Genomic DNA, 21,118 nt, shown 5'->3' on the forward strand with positions numbered 1-21,118 from the left:
AGTCGTCAAAAGGTAGGTATAATAAAACAAGGGAAAATGTTTAAAAAATCACTTATATTACTCACTTATTCATCTATTACAATAAATAATATCTAAATATTAAAATTAATTGTACTTGCAACAAACGAGGTAGATTAGCCGTGCAATAAAGCACAAAACAGTCATTATTATCACGTGTGCGGAGCTAACAGAGGCAGTAACTCTGCACGACTCATACGGGATAACGCCCGAGCATCGAGCCCCATCGCAGCCGCAGCGCCGCGAACATCGAGGCCAAAGCTCTGTAGAAGCGCAGCGAGCGCTACTTCCTCTCCAGTTCTAGGATCTCGTAACCGGGGACACGATCCGTTACATTGAGGCCACGAGCAACGCTCTATCAGTCTCCGCGGTGCACATCGGGCACGAACTCTCCTGCTGCCGTTGCTAAAGCGGCGTTCCCAACAAGAGATAGCTCTGGGTAGCGATACACCTGACACGTTGATCGCCAACCATTCCGGGCGAGCGAGTGCGCCGTGAGCGATACAAGCCGGAGCAAAAGTAAAACGCACGCGTTTCAGACTTGCACGAATCGCTGAGCCCGTCTCGTGAACCGCATCCCACTGTGCTCTCGTTCGTGGGGCTCGGACTCCTTCTGCAGTCAATTGGGCTGAATCAAAAAGGTACTGAAAAACAAAAAGAGGTGTCCGAATGTGCGGATACAAGCGATATCCGAAATAACACAGCCAGGGTTTATCTCGGTACTCTCTGACACAGGAATTCGGTGGAGATCCCGACCACAAAGAATGGCCTAGCCGGGCGATGGCATCGGCTGACGATGCACGCCTCGCTTTCGGCGGCCTATCCAAAAACCAACCAGAATCTGCGATGGCAGCGACACGAACAGCATGCGCGCGAAGGCTTCGTCTTGCGGCATCCACGTGAAGCATGACACCAGTTCCACCCGCACTCGATCCGACGAGCAGCAAACGGCCGGCGAGTCCAATTTTCAAGAGTTCGTCGAGTACAGAACGTACGATATAACGGCCGGCGAACGCAAAGCTGATATTGGAACTAGAGTGTCGGTTTGTGCGTGTACCCGCCCACATATCACTGGAGCAGTATGGCAGCAGGACGTGGTTAGAGGCGTGCCAAATTGGGTTAGCCTGTGGGTCGGCGGAGAGCAGAGCTGGCGCCCTCCGAGCTCGAGGCCATCGCGTGGAGGACATGAGGCTGGGTCGACGACGCCAGCGCGCGTCGCACGAAGCCTTGTCCCAGCAGTAGCCGCCGCCTTCCAAGTACACCACCCAGTGGTGGTTGTTGCTGCCGCGACGAAGGTAATATCTGAAATTCATAAAACATTTCCGAAAATTGCAAACAAAAAGTTTTACATAAGATAGAGCTTTTTAGGGTTCCGTACTCGAATAATGCCAACGGAACCCTTTTATTGATTATGTAAGCCTCGGCTGTCCTTCCAACTGTCTGTCAGCGGCAGCGGGCTGTATCTCATGAACCTTAATAGGTAGAGAGTTGAAATTTTCACCGAGTGTGTATGTCTATTCGAATACTTACTCAATAAAAAATTAAGCAATTTGAACGGTTTTATTTTGTACTAGCGACCCACGCCGGCTTCGCACGGGTAGCTTATTACAATTTTCGTATCGACCTCCAATTTTTTTGAAAGTAAAATATAGCCTATCTCACTCAGGAATAATGTAGCCTTACTACTGGTGAAAAAAATTTTGGCATTGGCAGACCTCACACACCTACACACAACTCTCAGAGATGAAGGTTTCCTCACGATGTTTTCCTTCACCGTTAAAGCAAGAGATATATTTTAATTAGGTACTTAAAATGCACAATCATAGGTAACTCCAAGAAGTTAGAGATGCGTGCCCGGGATCGAACCCCCGACCTCCGATCAGGAGGTGGACGTCCTAACGGCTAGGCTATCACAGCTTTTAGCCAACAAAATTATCCCAAATTTATTATTTAACCTAAAATCTACTTATTTATTAAGAAACTTACCCTGCTGGCGACCCATCGTTGCAGGTCAGAGTTGTGTTGGACAGCCACACAAGTCTAAGGCTGTCGGGCGGTGCTGCACTCTCACAGGCCGCGATCAGGGCCTGCAAATTTATAATAGCATTCCTTTTATCACCCACGACGAAACCGAGACTTAGAATACCCACTGGGCCGAGCCTGTTATGTAAGGTATATATAATATTATGTTTGTAGCACGGAGGAGTTTCTCTTGTTCGTGGTTTGCACATACATTTATCCACTACTTGGTGGTGGTTTGTAGTATATTTGGGAGTGTACGCGACAGGTCGAGATTGCAATCGGGGAGGTAACGCCTCGCACACCCCCCCACAGCGACTGCGCTAACCCGGTGCGGGGGTGCGGGGCGTCTCCCGCCTCATACCCCGATTGCCATCTGTACCTACAGGCAAATCGAAGGCAATCGCAGTGTACATGTGTACCTATAGGCAAATCCAAATCAACCATCAATGTATTATATGCACTTATTATGTCTAACGAGAAAACATCGATATAAATACTATCATTAACCATAATATCAATATCTGTCACTGCTAAATTAGCATACTAGTCGTAAGTGCTTATAAATGTAAAATATACCTACTACAGTATTGAGTATACAGTAGGCATATGTACCTATACGACAAAATCGTTTCGTTTCTATTATATACCTACTTACCTACTTATAAGAAACTAGTACCTAACCACTAAGGTTATTCTATTGTAATAGGTATCACATTCTATTCATTCTACTAATGCCTACCACGAGTTATATTGTTACCATTTGCCCGCGACTTCGTTTGCGAAATACACCTAATTTATATGCTCGGGGACAATGAATCTGAATTCAATCTAGGTATTAGTGAAAGAATCGTATCATTAGTTCCGGAGATTACTACCCCCTATATCTAAACTTGTACAATCTTAAATAACATTACTGTACCTAAATGCTAAAATTCGTAATGCATTTGCAGCTCAGTCAAGCTGAAGCAACTACGGAATGAAAGAGTTATTTTCCTGAAATCAGCAGAACAAAAAGGATAGAAACAAGGTAGGTAGGTAGGTACCTATGTTAGAATAATCGAACTGGAAGTCTAATTGTTAGGCATAAAAGTAATTTATGTAATTTCTATCAAAATATGATAGGTAGGTACCCAAAACTATTTTTGTGCAATTTACAACTAAATTGTTCAATTGCCAAAATAAACTCAGACGAACTGACAGTTTGGGCGGCAAAAATGTCTAAATCTGCCACTGCTTTACCCCGATTGCTATCTCAACCTGTCGCGGATTATACCTACCTAGGTATTTTACTTTCACAAACCCTAAGGGCGTTAGTTATGTGCACTTATCCGTATTTGGTTCGTATCCGTGATTCTTCGAAATGGCCATCATACAAATAGGTACGTACATTCGATTCGTATTTTTTTCACGGAACTTTTGTTTTCTAGGTATACTAGCTTACGACATATTATGTCGTAGATAACTACCTATGTTTATTTCCGTATTTTCACGGATTCGGATCGGATGAGTGCGTGATCGCTGTAACTAAAGGTACAATGCTTGTATTTAATATTTATGCATTTGCATCCCGGATCCCAGGCAAGGGCAATACTTATTCAGAAAGCGATATTTTCTAAATCGGAGCAAGTTTGGTTGCCTATAAATATTTTAGTTCTTCATACCTACCTACCCTCGCGTCCATTCCATTCCCTCCGAATTTTACTAGGAAGTCATTCCCAGTTCATTGACTTATATATAACTTCGTAAGGACAGGGTCATTGAACAAGCAAAATGGCACCGATTCATTGATCATAAAATGTTTATTTAGCACCAATGCAACCTCAGTGATGTCTGGATTTCAAACGGGTCGTTCATTAGTATCTAAGAGGTTGCGCCGATTTATTTGGTTCCAAAACCGTGAAATTTTTTATTCGCTTGACCATATCTTGCCATTTATATATCGATGACTGTTCATAAAAATGTGTTAGGCACTACACCTATTATTCTATTATTTATTATTCTAATCTAAAACTAAGCCAGACATCTATTTATATCTTCATTATCTATGTCTTACTATAAACAATATAATATTACAGCACCCAGCAGAAAATAATGAAGCGGCCTTTAGAATTATATTTCGGCTTTGTAGAGCATTGTCTCTGTCACTCATACCTAATACCTATGTGACGTTTTATCGGTCTCAACGACAGAGACAATGCTCTATGAATCCGCTGTCTCCTTCTGAAGGTCGACGTACATTATTTTCTGCCGCGTACTGTACCTAAAACTAGGTAGGTATATTTGTTTTGAAAGTTATCAGTGTTTTGATGAACTTTGAAACTTCTCTAAACTAATAAAAAATTTCACTGTGCTATTTTGTTCGCTTGGGCATATCTTGTTATTTATATCGATGTTCCCAGTTACAATTTTTTTTAATTTTTTTTTAGAACGACCTAAACGAGACCCATACAATACAAAAATCGTAATCCGGAACACTACTAGGATAAAGAACTTGATAACGTAAATTGTATGTTAATCGATTCGGTTGCTTTTGCATAAAAAATTCAATAATAATAATCATATAGGTAGGTAGGTAACAGAAACCTTGCGGCGGTATGTAAGAATAAAATAATTTGCTTCTTGCTGATATGATGTTGTTCAATTACCTAATGACGTTGTTTACGAAAACTAACATGAAACGTAAGTAGGTACTTAAGTTAATAGCTACACAAATACTAAAATCCCAAAAAAACAAAACAAACAAAAACACTAGTCCGCGCGCAATCGTCACCAACGCCGACACCTGCCAAGTGCAATGCAAGTGACGTATCACAGAGTAAACAAATGGATGCGTACACAGAAGGTCCATGTGAGCCAGTAGGAGCGACGGCCGCTCGCAGTCATCACGGAAGGCTGTGAGCACAGCGCGGCAGGCGACCGCGGACACACCCCATGCTGCCGATAGCTGCAACGGCACTGGCAGGAGTGGCACGGGCAGGCGGCAGCGGTGGTGGTGCCGCGAACGCGCGCCACGGTAGCACTACTCCCTGTTTACAAAATAAAGCCTTTATTTAGAGCGAGGGCGAAGGGCCTTCTCGTCGCGCGGCGTCGGACCGAATAAAGGTAAGAGGCGGGCGGCTCGTTTGTGAGGCAGGGGCAGCGGGACCGGCTCCGGCGGCGAGATCAAACGCGGCGCAGATCAAAGGGGCCGCCGCGCGATCGGCATCCGTCATTATTATTATGCAAGCATTACGGAGCGCGCGTGACTCAGGCGAGTGGGCCACGCGAGCTGCGCGGGCGCCGCGCCACTCTCCCCGCGCAACCCCATGCGCACCCCCCATGGCCACACCTGTCCGCGGCGACAGCATTGCGTTAGGGTTGCCACCACTTTACTGGACATTTGGAACCTTCCTTTAAAACCCAAACGCTCAGCGTCTTGGCAACGCCCTACCAAACCAGCGTTTCTACTCTCTAATCAGAATAATTGAGCAATGGCAATGCGCAAAATATGGCGAGATCAGAAAGCCGCGGTAGCTCTGCAGTTCTCCTTTCTATTTATCTTTATTGTAAAAACTACACTATAACTTCTTGAAATAAATAAATGTAGAATTCCTCCTACATCAATAGATCCTAGAATGGCAATCTGAGGATGACAAAGTATTCCTAACAAAAATCGTGTTTCGCAAACCGTCAAACTGAGTACAAGGTAGGTAGGTACTTCATCCAACGCTTACAACTTATAAAATCGACCATCAAAATTATTGTAAGTAGGCACAGAGCACATAGCAGATCATTAAGGTAAAGACAAGGTAAAGGATTATTACTAAACAAATCAATGATACTTAATAGGCTGATAAAACTACCTAAACATATTTGTTTATTATGACTTTCTCAGACCAGCTTTAACGATGCGATGCAAGGGATAAGAAAAAATATATTATCTTGATCGTAAAAATCCAATAAAATAAAGAAAAGCTGAATGACGTAAAAATCCTGGAATTTTGTTTTATATCCGGTGTGTATGAAAAATATTAAGTAGCTATGAGTTTTCGGCAAAACATGCATATTTTATAGTTGTTTATTTACCAGTGGCATAGTATTGTTTTTTGCCTTTTAAAAAGGGTAAGTAAGTTGCAATAGTAGGTAGGTAACTACTGAGTTTCTGGCTGGCCCTCCTTAGAAAAATCTGTTTTTCGAATCGGTAATAAAGACGAAGAACTTTGCTTATGGTTTGTAATCTATGAGAAAGCCTTGGTCGGTGTCGGATTGACTACCGGTATATCCAAGTGTTGAAATGCTCGTACAAAAACACCACCATGACAGTTCGTATACAGGACCATATTACGAGCCTAATCCAACAGAGAGCGTAATCTGCCCGAAGCTCTTTACCACTGCTTAGGAAGACGTTTTTCAGCTTCTGGGTTGGAACAGACGTGGCATTAACGTCAACGAGGAATTCATCACTCACCTTAGATTTGTCGATGACAGTCGTTATTGCAGAGACTCTGCAATGCTTAGTGACCTTTGCAGAGTTTAGGTAGGCCGTAGGCTAAAAATGAAAATGGGTAAGACGAAACCCATGTCTAATGCTCATGGCCCGCCCCATCCATAGATCTTTGAGAGCTCTGTAGACACATTCGAACTGTAGACGAGTATGTATATCTGGGATACAGGTATACCATACCATGGATTGAAAGCTTTAACGCTTTATCTGTCGTCATGGTTGAAAGCTTTTTCGCTTTGTCCGTGGTAAGGATCGAAAGCTTGTACGCTTTATCCATGGTATAAAGATTTAAAGCTGTAACGCTTTGGCAGATAGGTATACGAATGTGAAGCTTTTCCGCTTTGGCAGAGGGACGGATTGAAAGTTTTGCGCTTTGACCGGATGTACTGCTGAACGCTGCTACGCTTTGCGGTTTGATTAAGCTGAAATCTGTATTGACCTATGAATGAGTTGAATGACGCCGAAAGCCTCAACGCTTTGCGATTACACCGATATGAAATAGTCATGCACAGCCTTAGGTTGAATGTGATAACGAGAGGCAACGCGAGAGCGCGTTGGTTTGCAGAATGGCCGTATCGGAGAATGTTATGCCTACGAACGTACGAACGAACGAATTTTTTTTACATCGATTTTTTCGAGGTTTCTGGACCGATTTGCAAATTTTTTTTTTAAATCAACAAAAAAGTTTTCGTGGTGGTCACATAAAAAATTCTGGATTCAACTCCTTAATCCTGATGCTGCAGGGTTACTGCCCGCCTGAGTTATCAAGATTCAGGAAGTGTTCATAGTGAATTCATATTGTAGGTACCAAGCAACGACTTTATTCTCAGACTTCAAGTCCCAACTCCTTAACCCTGATGATGTAGGGTACAGCACTCCTAAACTATAATGTTTCAGTAACTGCGGATGATGCAAAATTAATTTAGGACTGCAAAAAAATAAGAAAAACAACATGGCAGGCATTGGAAGTGACCACGTAAATTTAAATCTAAATAAATCTCCGATTTATAGCTATAGGTAGGTCCAATTTCGAGAAAGAGCTGAATCTGACTCGACTGGGCAGCGTTCTAGAAGCTTCGAGAGGACTTCTAGTCCCAAATTGAAGAATTGAATTCCTCAGCGCTTAAAGACCAAATCTTCAAGCACTGTCCTAATTCTTCAATTCTTCTGTTAACATAATATGACAGACAGACACACAGATGTACTGGCAGTATTAGGATAGACGGATGAATGGGTTAAACGATCAGTGTCCTTTATTTTAATACGGTACCCTAAAAATAGAGCTATAGAATCTATGCCATCTACTTGATACTTTAAAACACCTCAATAACAATGGCATCTTCAAAACAGCTGTTTTGTGTGGCGGCCATTTTCGGCGGAAGTGACACGCATAAACGTTACAAAAAATATCTGAGTTACCCTTAAATCGCGCCTAAAGAAATCTTTTCAAAATGGTATTTTGATTTTGATAAAATAATATGTTAAGGGATTTTATCTTCACGCTCTTCACTTCGCTTTTATGCTCGCGACTTCGTCCGCGTGGACTAAACAAATTTCAAACCCCTATTTCAGCCCCTTAGGGGTTGATTTTTTTTAAATTCTTTCTTAGCGGATGCCTACTACGTCATAATAGCTATCTGCATGCCAAATTTCAGGCCGATCAAACCAGTAGTTTGAGCTGTACGTTGATAGATCAGTCAGTCAGTCAGTCAGTCAGTAAGTCACCTTTTCCTTTTATATATTAAGAAGAAGAAGTACTAGCAACCCTGTATATTATTATACTGAATGCGCCCTCAAACTTCAAATCGCTGTTGCTCGCGCCGCCTATTCGCACCAGATTACCTGCGCTATGTACACACGTGTTCTTCGTAATTTTTTTTTATATACCTAACCTATGTATATCAAGAGAGCCATGCAGAGCCAGACCTTCGTTATTTTATGAAAGCTGAAAGTTTCTCTGTGAAAGCACGCGCTGGCTCTTAGGCTACAATAAAAAATATACATAAAAAAGACAGAATCAGTAAGTACCATAGAGCAGAAACAAAGAGGAGTTGGCCTAAGCAACTGTGCACTGTGATTTTCAACTAGGTCCTGACGTCATCACTGTGGGAGGGGCCTTAGTTAGTATGCTGTCTGCGTTCGTCAGGTTCACATATATTGAGACTCGTATTATCGGTGTGTTTTCGCGTTTTTAAGAACAAAAGGATGAAGTGTTGTGTTTTATCGTGTCAAAGTTATTCAGACAGACGTTCTGATGCTATGAATGGTATCACATTTCATTTGTAAGTAATTTTATACGTAATTTCTACACTTATTGACATCTAGTGTGAGATAGCTGAACTATGTAGTGACATCAATATATCGATGTTAGGTCGCTAAGCGAGTAGTTTTGCTACTAACCCGCAGATGGAAAATTGAGAAGTGGGCGGCGTTCCACAACCCCTCACCCCGCAAAATGACACTCGATATTTCATAGGGAAATCTTAATACAACATCTCCTCTTTGTTTCTGCTCTATGGTAAGTACCCTTATTATAAATGTGAAAGTGTGTTTGTTTGTTGGTTTGTTGATTTGTTGGTTTATTGATTTGTCCTTCAATCACGTCGCACGTTCGCGGGCATCAGCTAGTACTTAAATAAATGAAAACTATTAAAACATAAAATAAATAAATGTATTAAAAAAAAGATGTAAAATAGAAAAAATTAAAATAGTTATACGTCAGAATATTAATAAAATCTTGACCTCATCATCAGTATGAAACTGTCCAGCAATTTCCATTACAGTTCTCTTGGAAAATGTAGGCGTGCGGCCAGTAAAGATCCGATAACTGTCCTCTGTAATGAAATATTTTCTTCAGTAAAGTAGAAGATTCCGAGCAAGTGGGAGATTTTTTTTTACGTCAAAGTGTAATGTGTAATTTTTTATATTTTCTTCGAAATAGTATTTTAGAAATCACGTCATGTAGTGGCAACCCCCTGCCATACAACCTGAAACTTTTAATCTTTAAGGGACATAGGCTATTTTATCTTGGAAAATCTAATAGTTCCCACAGGATTTTTGGTAACCTAAATCCACACGGACGAAGTCGTGGGCAATGGGCATCAACTAGTCACTTATAAGAACTCTACTCTCATGTCCGTTCGATGTCATAACTTTAGGTGAGTGCTTCGTTGAAGCGGATCCTAAACAAACTACTGACTACCTATGTTTCGCCAGGAGTAAGTGAGACTTATCCGTAGATGAGGGGGAGGACTGTGGGCACAGCTAAGTAGAATATAATTGGCAGGCGGCTCGGCGGTTCAAAGCCTGTACCTGCCTGTAAAAATGCCATCATAAAGCCACGCCGCCACAATGAGCCCTTTGACAGTTGGTACCCACCTTTATGATGCCGACTCTGATATACGACTCGCTCTCATTAAACTTATTTTATCGACTGGCGATACAACATCTAGCTATCCATATAAATCAGGGCTAAAGAAATGCGCGCTACCACTGGCATATAGAGCGGGAGAATAAACCATTTAGATCATTCAAAATTTTTATGGCTTATTATTCAATCCCATTATGACTTAGTCGGGACGGTCTTTTAAACCACTTTAATATAGAAGACTATTATACAGCTCATTTTCCATAACAATAAGCTTTACAAAAGTTTTTGTGCGCCCCTTTATAATTTATTAATTTCTTAGCCTTATTAATTTATTAGAGGCAGTAAACAGAATAATTCTTAAATAAGTTACGGTGCAGTTAGTCGTTTGAGCGGCTTTAGCCTTTAATAGGACGCTAACATTAATAAGATTCAAAGCAATCGAAGCGTCGCGCGTCGTGTTTAGATTGCTTTGAATGTTCGTTGAATCTCTATAGGTAAGTAGGTACCTATTAAGCAATAAAACTGTTAGATGACAAAACGTTTAAGTGTAAAATACTAAGCTCCCGAAGCGTAGCTCTACGAGTGTTCTTTTAGTGTCTGATGGAATGATGACACTAATTTCAAATTTCAAAATCTTCAGTTTCAGATAACATTGTTTTGGTAAGTAATTTTAACTTTAGACGACTTCTCCTGCAAAGTTGCGAATTTGCAGAAAAAAATCCTAGTTTTTCGGGGTATTCGACCTTATTGTCAGTTATTTAAGTTGATATAGTGATTTAACTTTTCAGTTCAAGTCTGTATGTGAGTCTACGAAAATGTATTGAGATGTATCAAATCTCGACGTTTACCTATCCTACCTACATAAATGTCAGATTTATTCAAAAATCAAGTACCTAAGTAATAGGGTACCTACATTGGAACCTCTACTGGGCCCAGTATTCAAGGATCTATATTTTTAATTATATTACTTATTCAAACATAAACGATATTAAATCGATAGTTAATTCATATAAAGGCAAGAAAATAATAGTGATCTTTTTACAGAATCGCCGGCTACCGTCAGAGCGCGTTCGCGTTCGGGTAAAAAATATAATGGTCACTCTCCATGACGCTTATTTATTTCGTACACTCGTCTACACCACGTTAAATAAAGTAGGTAGGTACCTATAATATTTCTTTAAAACACGCATAGAACTTAATACTTACCTAGAAGTTTATTTTTGGCGCTACAAGTATCATTTCGAGTAAGTACCTACCTACCTATGTTACGATGAGCGATCTCTAAAATCTACCTATTATCTACGCGTAGGTACGCGTACTACAAGTTAGTAAGTCGTTGTTGTGATAATTATAAAATTCTTGATCGTTACTCGTTCCAAACAAGAATTTTTAATGTGAATTGATATTCGGCGAAAAGTTGGTAAGCTCGGACCAAGGAATGCTAGTCAGTAGTCACGCTATGACAATAAAACAACGATGTGTTCTAGTTTGACGTTCGCAGAACACTGTTTTTGTTCGGAATAGGTAGGTACCTACTCTATAGTTAGGTAGGTTTATTTCGCACCTATACTACGCGACAGATTGAGATAGCAATCGGGCCATGGCAATGGTGTGAGGCGGGGGGACACCCCGCACACCCGCACGTCACCTGCGCTCGCCCGCACCGGGTTAGCGTGGGGGCTGTGCGGGTGTGCGCAGTGTTTTCTCCCCGATTGCCACTTCGACCTGTCGCGGACTATAAGTACATTTATTTCAATGATTAAAATATAAATCTGCTTGAACAACCATCAAAGAAAAATGTTAGAAAAAGCAAAAGGCAGTTTATTTCATGCTACAGCTACACGTACAGGCACCATAATCCTTTATATTTGACAGTGAATAAAATAATCTAGGTAGGTAGGTAGGTACTAAACGTACGCGTACAACCGGTACCGAAAGTGGAGCAAAGGACACGTGCGGCTAATTAGCGCCAACCACTTGTGTCGGGGACAGTCCACAACGAAGTGAAGTACGAATGAACTAGTTCAAGAGACGGCGCCTCCTCCGGTCACCTGTGTAGTGTGTACCCAGTAACATAGTACTTATTATATCTTGTGCCAGTACCTAATACTTACCTACCTACTTGTTATTACACATCAAATTTCACTACATTATAAATTAAAGTCCCCTGCTACTGTGTTCTACTGTTTTTTTAATAAGTACGCGACAGGTCAAGATGGCAATCGGGGAGGGAACGCCCTGCACACCTGCAGAGTCCCTGCACTACTAATCCGGTGCGGGCGATCGCGGGTGACGTACCTACGGGTGTGTGAGGCATCCCCCGCGTGTTACCACGATTTTTTTTAAATAGACATAGCGAGCAAACGACCAGGCGGGTCGGGTCACCTGATGTTAAGTGATTACCGCCGCCCATGAACATTTGCAGCACCAGAGGAACCGCCGCGCCGATGCGTTGCCGGCCTTTTAGGAATTTGTTGGTCCGCCCCTTGAATAACCCCATGTTGTAATCTAAAGGTTGCCATCTTAACCTGTCGCGGACTTTTATTTTTAGATATTACTTCTTGGATATTTATTGTTTATATACCTACTAGTAGTGGTGGGCAGTTTATAGAGGCGTAAAAGCACTGCTTACCCAATAAATAGTTACTCTAGTCACTCAGCGGTACAACCGACAGACGTTGGGGTCCCAAGGTGCTGGAATGGCGCCCTCGCACCGGAAGACGCAGCGTTGGAGGACCCCCCACTAGGTGGACGGACAACATCAGACGAGTGCCGCTGGATCCAGGCGGCGCAAGACCGTGGCGTGTGGAAGTCCCGACAAGAGACCTATGTCCAGCAGTGGACGTCTATTGGTTGATGATGATGATGATGACCTAACTACTGCTTACTCTGGCTTTAAACCCTATGCACGCCACTGCCTACTAGATGATGCCCGAGACTTCGTCCCCGTGGATTTAGGTTTTTAAAAATCCCGTGGGAACTCTTAGATTTTCCGGGATAGAAAGTATAGCCTATGTCTCTTAAAGTTTTAAAGTAAAAGTAGCCTATGTTCCTTCCAGTCCCCGAGATGCAAGCTGTTTCTGTGTCCAAATTTTAATCAAAATCAGTTGAACCGATGGAACTTGAAAACTAGCAGACAGACAGACAGACAGACACACTTTCACATTTATAACATTATTAAGTATAATATGGATAAGCCAATACTAACAAAGTTATAAAATAACTTCAGCAACTACAGCTTTTATGTCTCCAATACGCAGATAATTTTACAACGGTCTCTCGTCCGAACGTAGCATAGTAGTGCGATTCCCGAGCCGCACTCCGCAGCCTCCGAATCACAATAAATCTAAGCCGATAAGTAGCGAGGCGGATTGTCGGTGCGGCGTGATCAAAGGAAAGGGAGGCACATGAAACAAGCCGCCGATGTTCGCTAAGATGTTTCATTTGATACCGCGTTTCCACCACCGCACCGGCCGGCCGGCGGCGAGCGGGCGGCACGTCTAATTGCCTTTTGTTCCGTGACATTTTAATTAATTTGAATTTGGTTTTCGAGTGACGTGACGTATGACAGTGGAGTGATAAAGGTCGGTGGAATTTAAGTTAGACTTTGAAAACTCTTGTTGGTGTGGTTTAATAATCTTGTGGGTTCCGTACCCGAAGGGTGCCGCTGTTCGTCCGTCTGTCTGTCAGTGGGCTGTATCTCATGAGCCGTAATAGGTAGAGAGATAAAATTTTCAGTGTGTATTTCTATAACAACAAATAATAAAAAACCACCATGGCGAATTTCAAAATGGCCGGCATACAATAAGTTTCATATCTTGTACGATGATACGGAACCCATCGTGTGGGAGGCCGACACGCGCTTTTAATAAAAACAGCGAAATATAGATGTTAATGAGCTTTACTCGGAAAGTCTGAATTCATTTTAACTAGTTTACCTAGTAGATATAAAGCTATTATATTATATTAGCTTTACAAAGCTATTTGTTGTCCCGTAAATATAGAAAAAACTTAATGAAACCACTAGCCAGCAGCAGGTGGCTATGCCACGTGAAATTTAAAATTTCGCGGTTTCTATCTAATTAACCGATTTTAATCAAACTTAAGTGCAGCGTGTACCTACAGTACCTACTCGGCACTCTGCAGTACCTACCTCAATATATTTACAATAACATAATACAAAACATAATTTAAAAAAATTGGTGATTAGGCTCCATATAGAAGCTTGCGACTCCTACGCTCCGCCTCAGGGAAGTCCAAAAGTAAGTTGTGGGAATGGGTATAACCTTTTATAACAAAATTCTACAGTCTATTTAGGACTTGCTTTTCCACAAATTTAAAAATCTATTAAAAGTATGCTCTTGAAGAAGGCACCGCAAGGCACAACCTTGCGGTGCCTTTTTCTCGAAGATTATGTAAATGATAAAAGAGCGTGGATTTGCTCGTTCCAGCAACGCGCAGGATCGCAATTACTTTTTATATAAGTAAGTATGGCATAATATTGTATTGTATATCAAATCTGATATCTTTGATAAGAGCAACCGGTGAGAAAGGCATTCCGAACCAGCGGTAGATACATTTGACGATTCAAAAGTACTGTATTTTACTGACTCCGCGCCGCGTCCGGTTTTGTCGATGTATCCCCGAGTAACTAGTGTTTTAGATTTATCTTGCATGTGCAGTGGGACCGTGCACTGGTCAGTAACACTTATCGTTTTATATGCATGAAGTAATAACACCTACCTTTGAGTGTCCGTTGGCCGGCGCGGCGTCGCAAGCGTCGTGTTATTAATTTGCTGTAAACGATGCATAATTTATAGTTTTACAATTATAATTTACAGACTACAGTACAACTAGGTAGATAGGTATCTACAGATTTTTCTTGCAAATGTTCTTTGGTTACATATCCAAAATCCGCGACAGGTTGAGATAGCAATCGGGTTATGAGGGAACGCCCCGCACTCCCGCACATCACCCGCGCTAGTCCGCACAGGGTTAGCGCGGGGGCTGTGCGGGTGTGCGGGGCATTCCCACCCCGATTGCCATTTCAACCTGTAGTGTAGTTATACATTTAGCAGTAGAACTTTTTGAATTTTCTCTTAAAAAACCTATTGTTAAAATTAAAACCTCAATAACTCAACGGTCAAGAGGCTAACTAAAATTCGAAAAGTCGCAGATTCAAATCCTGTGATTACTGTCGTAACTCTACTATATCATTTAATTTCACGCTCAGATAAGGGAGGTCGCCCACGGCGACTTTTTGCGATGATTCAGTACTGTATCGCAACATTCGGCCGTTAGTCGCATTTGCAACGAGCGACAGTATCGAATCAGTAATGATACAATCGCATAATACCTACCTATCGATTCAGCATCGATATAAACGCGCGACTGTATTGATCTAGCAACCTATCTATATGATAGGGGTGCACCCAATATGTAATCACTACTTTTCCCAATATTTACGTTGCTGCCCCGACCGATTCCTTCTTGCAACTGTAGGTTCACTTCTATACTAAGGCCATTACGAACGTGCGATCGAGATCATAAATCATTACAATCAAGGGTTGTGAGAATGCCGCAGAAGTAATTATCGATAAAAGGGATGCCGTTCGGACGCAGGTTAAAAGTATGGGCGCTTTTTATAATCTGTTTTAGGCTATTGACAAATCCTTTTCCAGTTCGCACGTTCGTAATGGCACTAGTATAGTAGCTAGTAACCACAGGCGTTCAGAATAGTCACTACATCGCACGACTGTATCGACGCTGCATCGCGTCTGTATCGATGATGTATCGCAACTCAGAATACAGAATATCGCAATAGCAAGTAGCGATCTAGAATCATTATATATTGCGGGCGAAGATATTACGGTTCCGTCCACGTTGGTAACCACCAGTCTCAATTATTGGTAACCAATGTTTTGTTACCAGCTACGAAATAAGATTTATACTTCGTCTTTTCGTTATTAATCAAGAAATTGGTTATTATTCAAGAATATTTTATCCGCCCTAAATCCGGTTAATCTTATTCCGTTACGAACCCGGATAAAATATTCTTGATTAATAACCAGTTACGAAAAGACGAAATATTAGGTAATCTTATTTCGTAGCTGGTTACGAAAACTTGGTTACCAACGTGGACGGAACCGATGATGGTTATTGCAACCAGCGGCGGCAATATCGCGACTGTATTGCTGTTTATTGCGACTGTATCGACCTCCCTTACGCTTAGTGGGAGGGGAAAGGAGAATGTGAGTCATGATTAAAACAGTTTTATATGAAAAACGGCTTTATTGTTGACACAAATAAATAAGAAATAATAGGAGTTATAAACGATTATTACATCGTACCTAATATTGATATCAAAATATATACAAGAAAAAGTATAAAAGTTAAAACTCTGAACAGAAAAAACTGAAACAAAAGTAACTTAATGATAAACTTTTATTAATATCTCGGACAGCTGCAGCCCAAACTATAAATTGTACCTTCAGACAATCTCATACAACTTTATTTATTATAAATATTATTAAATAGATAAGAAAGAAAATTTTAAGGCACGTATCTTTATCACAGTATACAGCAACTACCGAATGAGTAGGTAAGTCTAAAGTCTAAACATTCAAGAATATTTTATAAAATCACTAATATACAGTTACAGTCAAAACTCTTATCCGTTTAAAACTATATTACGCGTAGGTCGAGATGGCAATCGGTGTGAGGACGCTCCGCACACCCGCACAGCCCCCCGCGTGCGAGCGCAGGTGACGTGCGGGTGTACTAGGCGTCCCACCGCTTCATACCACGATTGCCATCTCGACCTGTCGCGCACTATACTTTTAACTGCAAAAAAACAGTCAAAAGTACTTCTGAATGAGGTTGGTCAAAAGTAGTTTTGACTAGGATTCCGGTCAAAACTCTTTAATGGAATTATTAAGTCCATTAATAATGCATAATAATATACAATTAGGTCGAATTTAACCCAGAACGCGATAGGAGCACCCCTACTCCACGCAGTCTTGTGGTCCTGCCCCTAATTTTCGATTTTGTAAAGCGCGAACGCAGAAGCGAGTCTATTGGATGGCGTAGCTCATTGAAAAGCACTATGGGGGTACGAGTTAGGACCATCGAAATATAAAGAAGAGATTGCGTGCCGGACCTTAGATTTAAAACTATTTTTAGTAATTTTTTTTCAGTCAAAAGCAATATTTACCAAAAAAAATTTTGACCAACCTTGATAGTCAAATGTACTTTGACTGTTTTTTGCAGTTAAAAATAGTGTGTTGACCGGATATGACTTTTGACTGTAATATACACACATAACTTAAAAACTACAAAGTAATAAATGTACTATTTTATGGGGCGGACTTTACATAGCTCATTTACAGAACGCGGTTTAAAGTAATGTGCATCAACCTTAAGAAGGTGATAGCAGATTTGTAGAGCGTCATATAGATATGAGTGACAGAGACAACGCTCTACAAAGCCGGAATGTCATTTTAAAGGCCGATGTACATTACTTTCTGCTGCCGTACAAGTACCTAATTAATACAAAACCCATTCTTCAATTCTAGAAAATTAAATGAAATTACTCAAAATAAGGTTTTTTAAGAAATAGCTACATCTCGATTGTCGGCTTTTTTAATTTTTTTTTACATTTTCACTGAGATCTAAAACTATAGTAAAAAGATTTGAAATGTAAAGCACGATATAGTTACGTTGTGCGTTAGTACGCACTTAGCACACTGGCACATTTTCAGGGTTTCGTACACAAAGGGTGACCCTGACCCTCTTTAATCATCCCCTTCCTGTGTGTCCTTCTGTTCCTCCGTCCGTCTGTCTATCTGTCACAGGGGTTTAGGTAGTCAGTTAAAGTTTTCAAAGAATACGTGTTTATAATTATAACTTAGTTCAAATATTTTTTTAAAGTAACTTTTAAGTTTTTTATTTAAATTTAATTATTATTAAGTAAAAAAAATATTTGCTGTGACAGTGGAGGCCTCTGTAACGGCAAATAATAAAAAATGATAGGTACCCAAGAGAGGTCGTAAAAGGAAAAGCTGACTGACTGACTGTCTGACTGATCTATCAATGCACAGCTCAAAGTACTGGACGGATCGGGCTGAAATTTGGCATACCGATAGGTATTATAAAATAGGGGTTAGAAATTTGTGTAGTCCACGCGGACGAAGTCGCGAGCATGAACAAGTTGTTTATAAAGCGCTAACATTTTAGCGCCTTTTTTAGTCGCCTTGGTGATCCTATGGCAATTTATATTGTACCTAATAGAATACTGAATAATTAATAATTAATATTGTGTAGAGGAACCCTTTGTGAACGAGACCGACTTAATCTTGGCCGGTTTTTATTTCAAGTATTCTACTTTTGTAGTTTGCTTGTATGCGCTACGTTCATAATATACGCACCAAGGTAGAGTAAAGTAGCTACATCATTTTAATTAATCATTATACTTTGCTACCGAGATTCATAATCACGCCAAATTGCTACAGTATTATATTCATCTAATATTAATACATTCATAAAACAAGTTTTTTGTCTCTAAAAGCCACTATCAGTCAACGCTTATTAGTTATTGCCCATTTCTGTTGCTTGCTAATCAAATTATTGCTCTTAAAATTCCTACATAATATGTAATCTCTACGTTTAATTTCATATGGAAACTTGTATAAACTCTTATATATATTAGTTGATACATGCTTTTTGTAACCGTGAGTTGACATCAAAAAATATTAAACACTAGCTGACCCGACGAACTTCGTACCGCCTAACAGTCGATTCTTTTTCAGTCAATTTTATAAATTCTGCTCTCCGTAAGAACCATCCTCGTACCTACTTCAAGGGATATTATAAAAAAGAATTAGCGAAATCAATTCAGCTGTTCTCTAGATTTGCGATCAGCAACACATTCAGCGATTCATTTTTATATATAGAAAGAATCGAAAGAATTTGAGTAAATTCTTTGACAGAGATTCAAAGATTTAATTAAATGTCAAACGAGCAAACTTTAAGTAATTCTTCTTATATAGTATACTTTACTACTTCTTTCTATATCGATGCAAACAAGTTCATCTTTAATAAATTATACGACATTGCAAACGGAATTCGATATTTTATCAGAAAACAGAGATTTTAACATGTTTAATGTAAATCTTTCATCAGTGCTAATTCACGGGTAAGGTAGCTAGCGTACAATTTTACTTACATCGTAGAAACGATTATAGTTGAGACCGATCTTTTCTGATTGTTTGTTTCTTGGCCTTCAGAAAATTTCAATGCAATGTTATTTTGACATAAAGTAAATTATTCGTGCAGTAATTACTACTGCTTTCTTTGTATTTTCATAGAAATTAATTAACAGGTATAGGATGATGGACATTTATGAGCGTAGTTTCTCATAAATAAATTAAGCTTACAATACGTGTATCTACTCTACTAAATATTTAGCCTAGCGAGAAGAATTGCTTACTACTTGGCATTTTTTGTCTTTGTTTCTTAAGGAACTCCCGTGCTTGTCTGTCCCCTTGCCTGGACTCCAGGGCTTTGATGGCGTCTCCATCTGTAAGAAAGTGTATGATTAAAAAATACTTTGGATATTAAATTATAAGTATTACCTAATACCTCTTCTGAACTAAAATTGGGCAAGTACCTTTTGCACGGAACGATTGTCAAACGATCTAGTATTTACTACTAGGTACTAAAATTTTATTGTTCTAAACTGCTAGGAAATGTTACTGACGCTGAATATGTCTTTATATTTCACCTATACTAGCAGGCCTGGACAGTGGCAAGTGTTGCTGCGGCAGGCTGGATATCGGCGCAGGCGTGTCCGGGATCTCGCTGAAGTGCAAGTACGCCTCGCCCACGAACGTGTTGCTGACGCTGAACATGTCCTTGTCTTTGATGACCAGGAGGATGAGACCGTCCGTGATGCTGCGCTGCTCGTGGGTTAGCGATCTAAAGAGACGAAAGGAACAACATGAGTATCATTTATTTATTTATTTTATTTATTTTATATCTAATTAGAACGGCAGTGCCACTTACACTAACTAGATGATTAATAATAAATTTAAATACAAATAAAGGTACAAGAAAAAAGACATAAAATACAAAACGATAAAAGATCAAAGAATTTTGAATATCATAGACTTCCGCAAAGTAACGCCTGCTTCTATCCAACATATTTTAGGATCTAGACAACATAGGGGTCGTATCATTAACCCTACATCTCGTTGGTACAGACTCTCCTACGGAGACTAAAGAAAGGGCGAATTTATAAATGATCTGAAAGGTCATCCATTAAAAGTTAACTAATAAGAAATTACTTACATTAAGAACATTTCATCGTACAATGGGAAGAGATTTTTGCTATGTGTCTGTGTTTTTGGTTTATCTACGTTTGCAAACGCATCTTCGGGAAGGAGAGCCGCGCGCACGTATGAATCACATAAACCTAGACACAAAAATCATTATTATAATTAAAAATTATCCGATATTTCGTTTTTAATAATTATATTTTTCTAGTATTCGTTACTGACCATTGGAATCTGTAGGCGTCAAATTCCTTGCGTTCATAATTTCAAGCTTCAAGCTGTCTTCTATGAACTGAGCTCGGACGGTCAACAGACCCATCTTGGGCTCAGTAATGGACTGTTGTTCTTGCCATCTCTCCAAGTGGTACTGATGTATTAACTCTCTCGTTTCCAAACCGTGAAGTTTCAACAGATACTCTACGCGTTTTAACGTATCCGATGTGTATATATCCTTATTATCTTGTCGGAATGATCGAACCATTATTTTTAAACATTCGTGCAGATTGGAAAAGAATGACGGAGGTCGTCGCTTCTGCAAATATTTTTTTGACTTTAATGCGTTATACTTACATTGAATTGAAAATATCATTCCCACCACAGTAACTTTATTTAACACCATCACCATATTCTTTAAGTTATATAAATAGGTTTTAGATATTATTCGTTCAAAAATTATGATATTACTATTAAAAAAGAAATCAGTGTACCTATCCCTATTTTTATAACCCAAGAAGATATTAAAAACATGCTTTATTTTTGATTGATAAATGTAGAAATAGATAGATATGATTATACATTCCCATGCATGAATGAAAACGTGCTCAAGATTTAAAGCATAATATCATTCTTGCAAACATTATAAGTAATATATTAAATTAAAGGTATTCAGCCAAG

General features: G+C 40.0%; 2 protein-coding genes across 7 annotated transcripts in view; both read right to left on the minus strand.

Moving 5' to 3' along the window:
* Positions 1-45: 45 nt before the first annotated feature.
* On the minus strand, positions 46-5,062 carry Notum (palmitoleoyl-protein carboxylesterase notum). The gene is made up of 3 exons (XM_034973441.2): positions 4,876-5,062; positions 2,005-2,105; positions 46-1,320 (listed from the first exon to the last, which is right to left on the minus strand). The coding sequence occupies exons 1-3, from the start codon at positions 4,921-4,923 to the stop codon at positions 171-173; spliced, it is 1,299 nt and encodes a 432-aa protein (XP_034829332.1). The 5' UTR covers positions 4,924-5,062; the 3' UTR covers positions 46-170.
* An 11,102-nt stretch (positions 5,063-16,164) lies between these two features.
* stac (C2 and C2B_Munc13-like domain-containing protein staccato) overlaps positions 16,165-21,118 on the minus strand; it is a 56,621-nt gene continuing 51,667 nt past the window's right edge. For all 6 annotated transcript variants that reach the window (XM_034973423.2, XM_034973422.2, XM_034973425.2 and 3 more), the window contains 4 exons: positions 20,450-20,756; positions 20,241-20,364; positions 19,675-19,868; positions 16,165-19,470 (listed from right to left, as the gene is read on the minus strand). In XM_034973423.2, coding sequence (XP_034829314.1) covers positions 19,355-19,470; positions 19,675-19,868; positions 20,241-20,364; positions 20,450-20,756 — 741 coding nt within the window. In that variant the 3' untranslated portion in view covers positions 16,165-19,354. The remainder of the gene's footprint in view (positions 19,471-19,674; positions 19,869-20,240; positions 20,365-20,449; positions 20,757-21,118) is intronic.

Source organism: Maniola hyperantus, chromosome 11, assembly GCF_902806685.2.
Source record: "Maniola hyperantus chromosome 11, iAphHyp1.2, whole genome shotgun sequence".
In the NCBI taxonomy this organism is placed as follows: Eukaryota; Metazoa; Arthropoda; class Insecta; order Lepidoptera; family Nymphalidae; genus Maniola; species Maniola hyperantus.

What these genes read in the sequence shown, in the direction of transcription:
- Notum (XM_034973441.2), bottom strand. Translation starts at nt 4,923, where the DNA reads ATGACTGCGAGCGGCCGTCGCTCCTACTGGCTCACATGGACCTTCTGT. An exon ending in GGCTCACATGGACCTTCTGT is followed by an intron (nt 2,106 to 4,875) that starts GTACGCATCCAT and finishes ATAAATTTGCAG; the next exon opens with GCCCTGATCGCGGCCTGTGA. An exon ending in AACGATGGGTCGCCAGCAGG is followed by an intron (nt 1,321 to 2,004) that starts GTAAGTTTCTTA and finishes TATGAATTTCAG; the next exon opens with ATATTACCTTCGTCGCGGCA.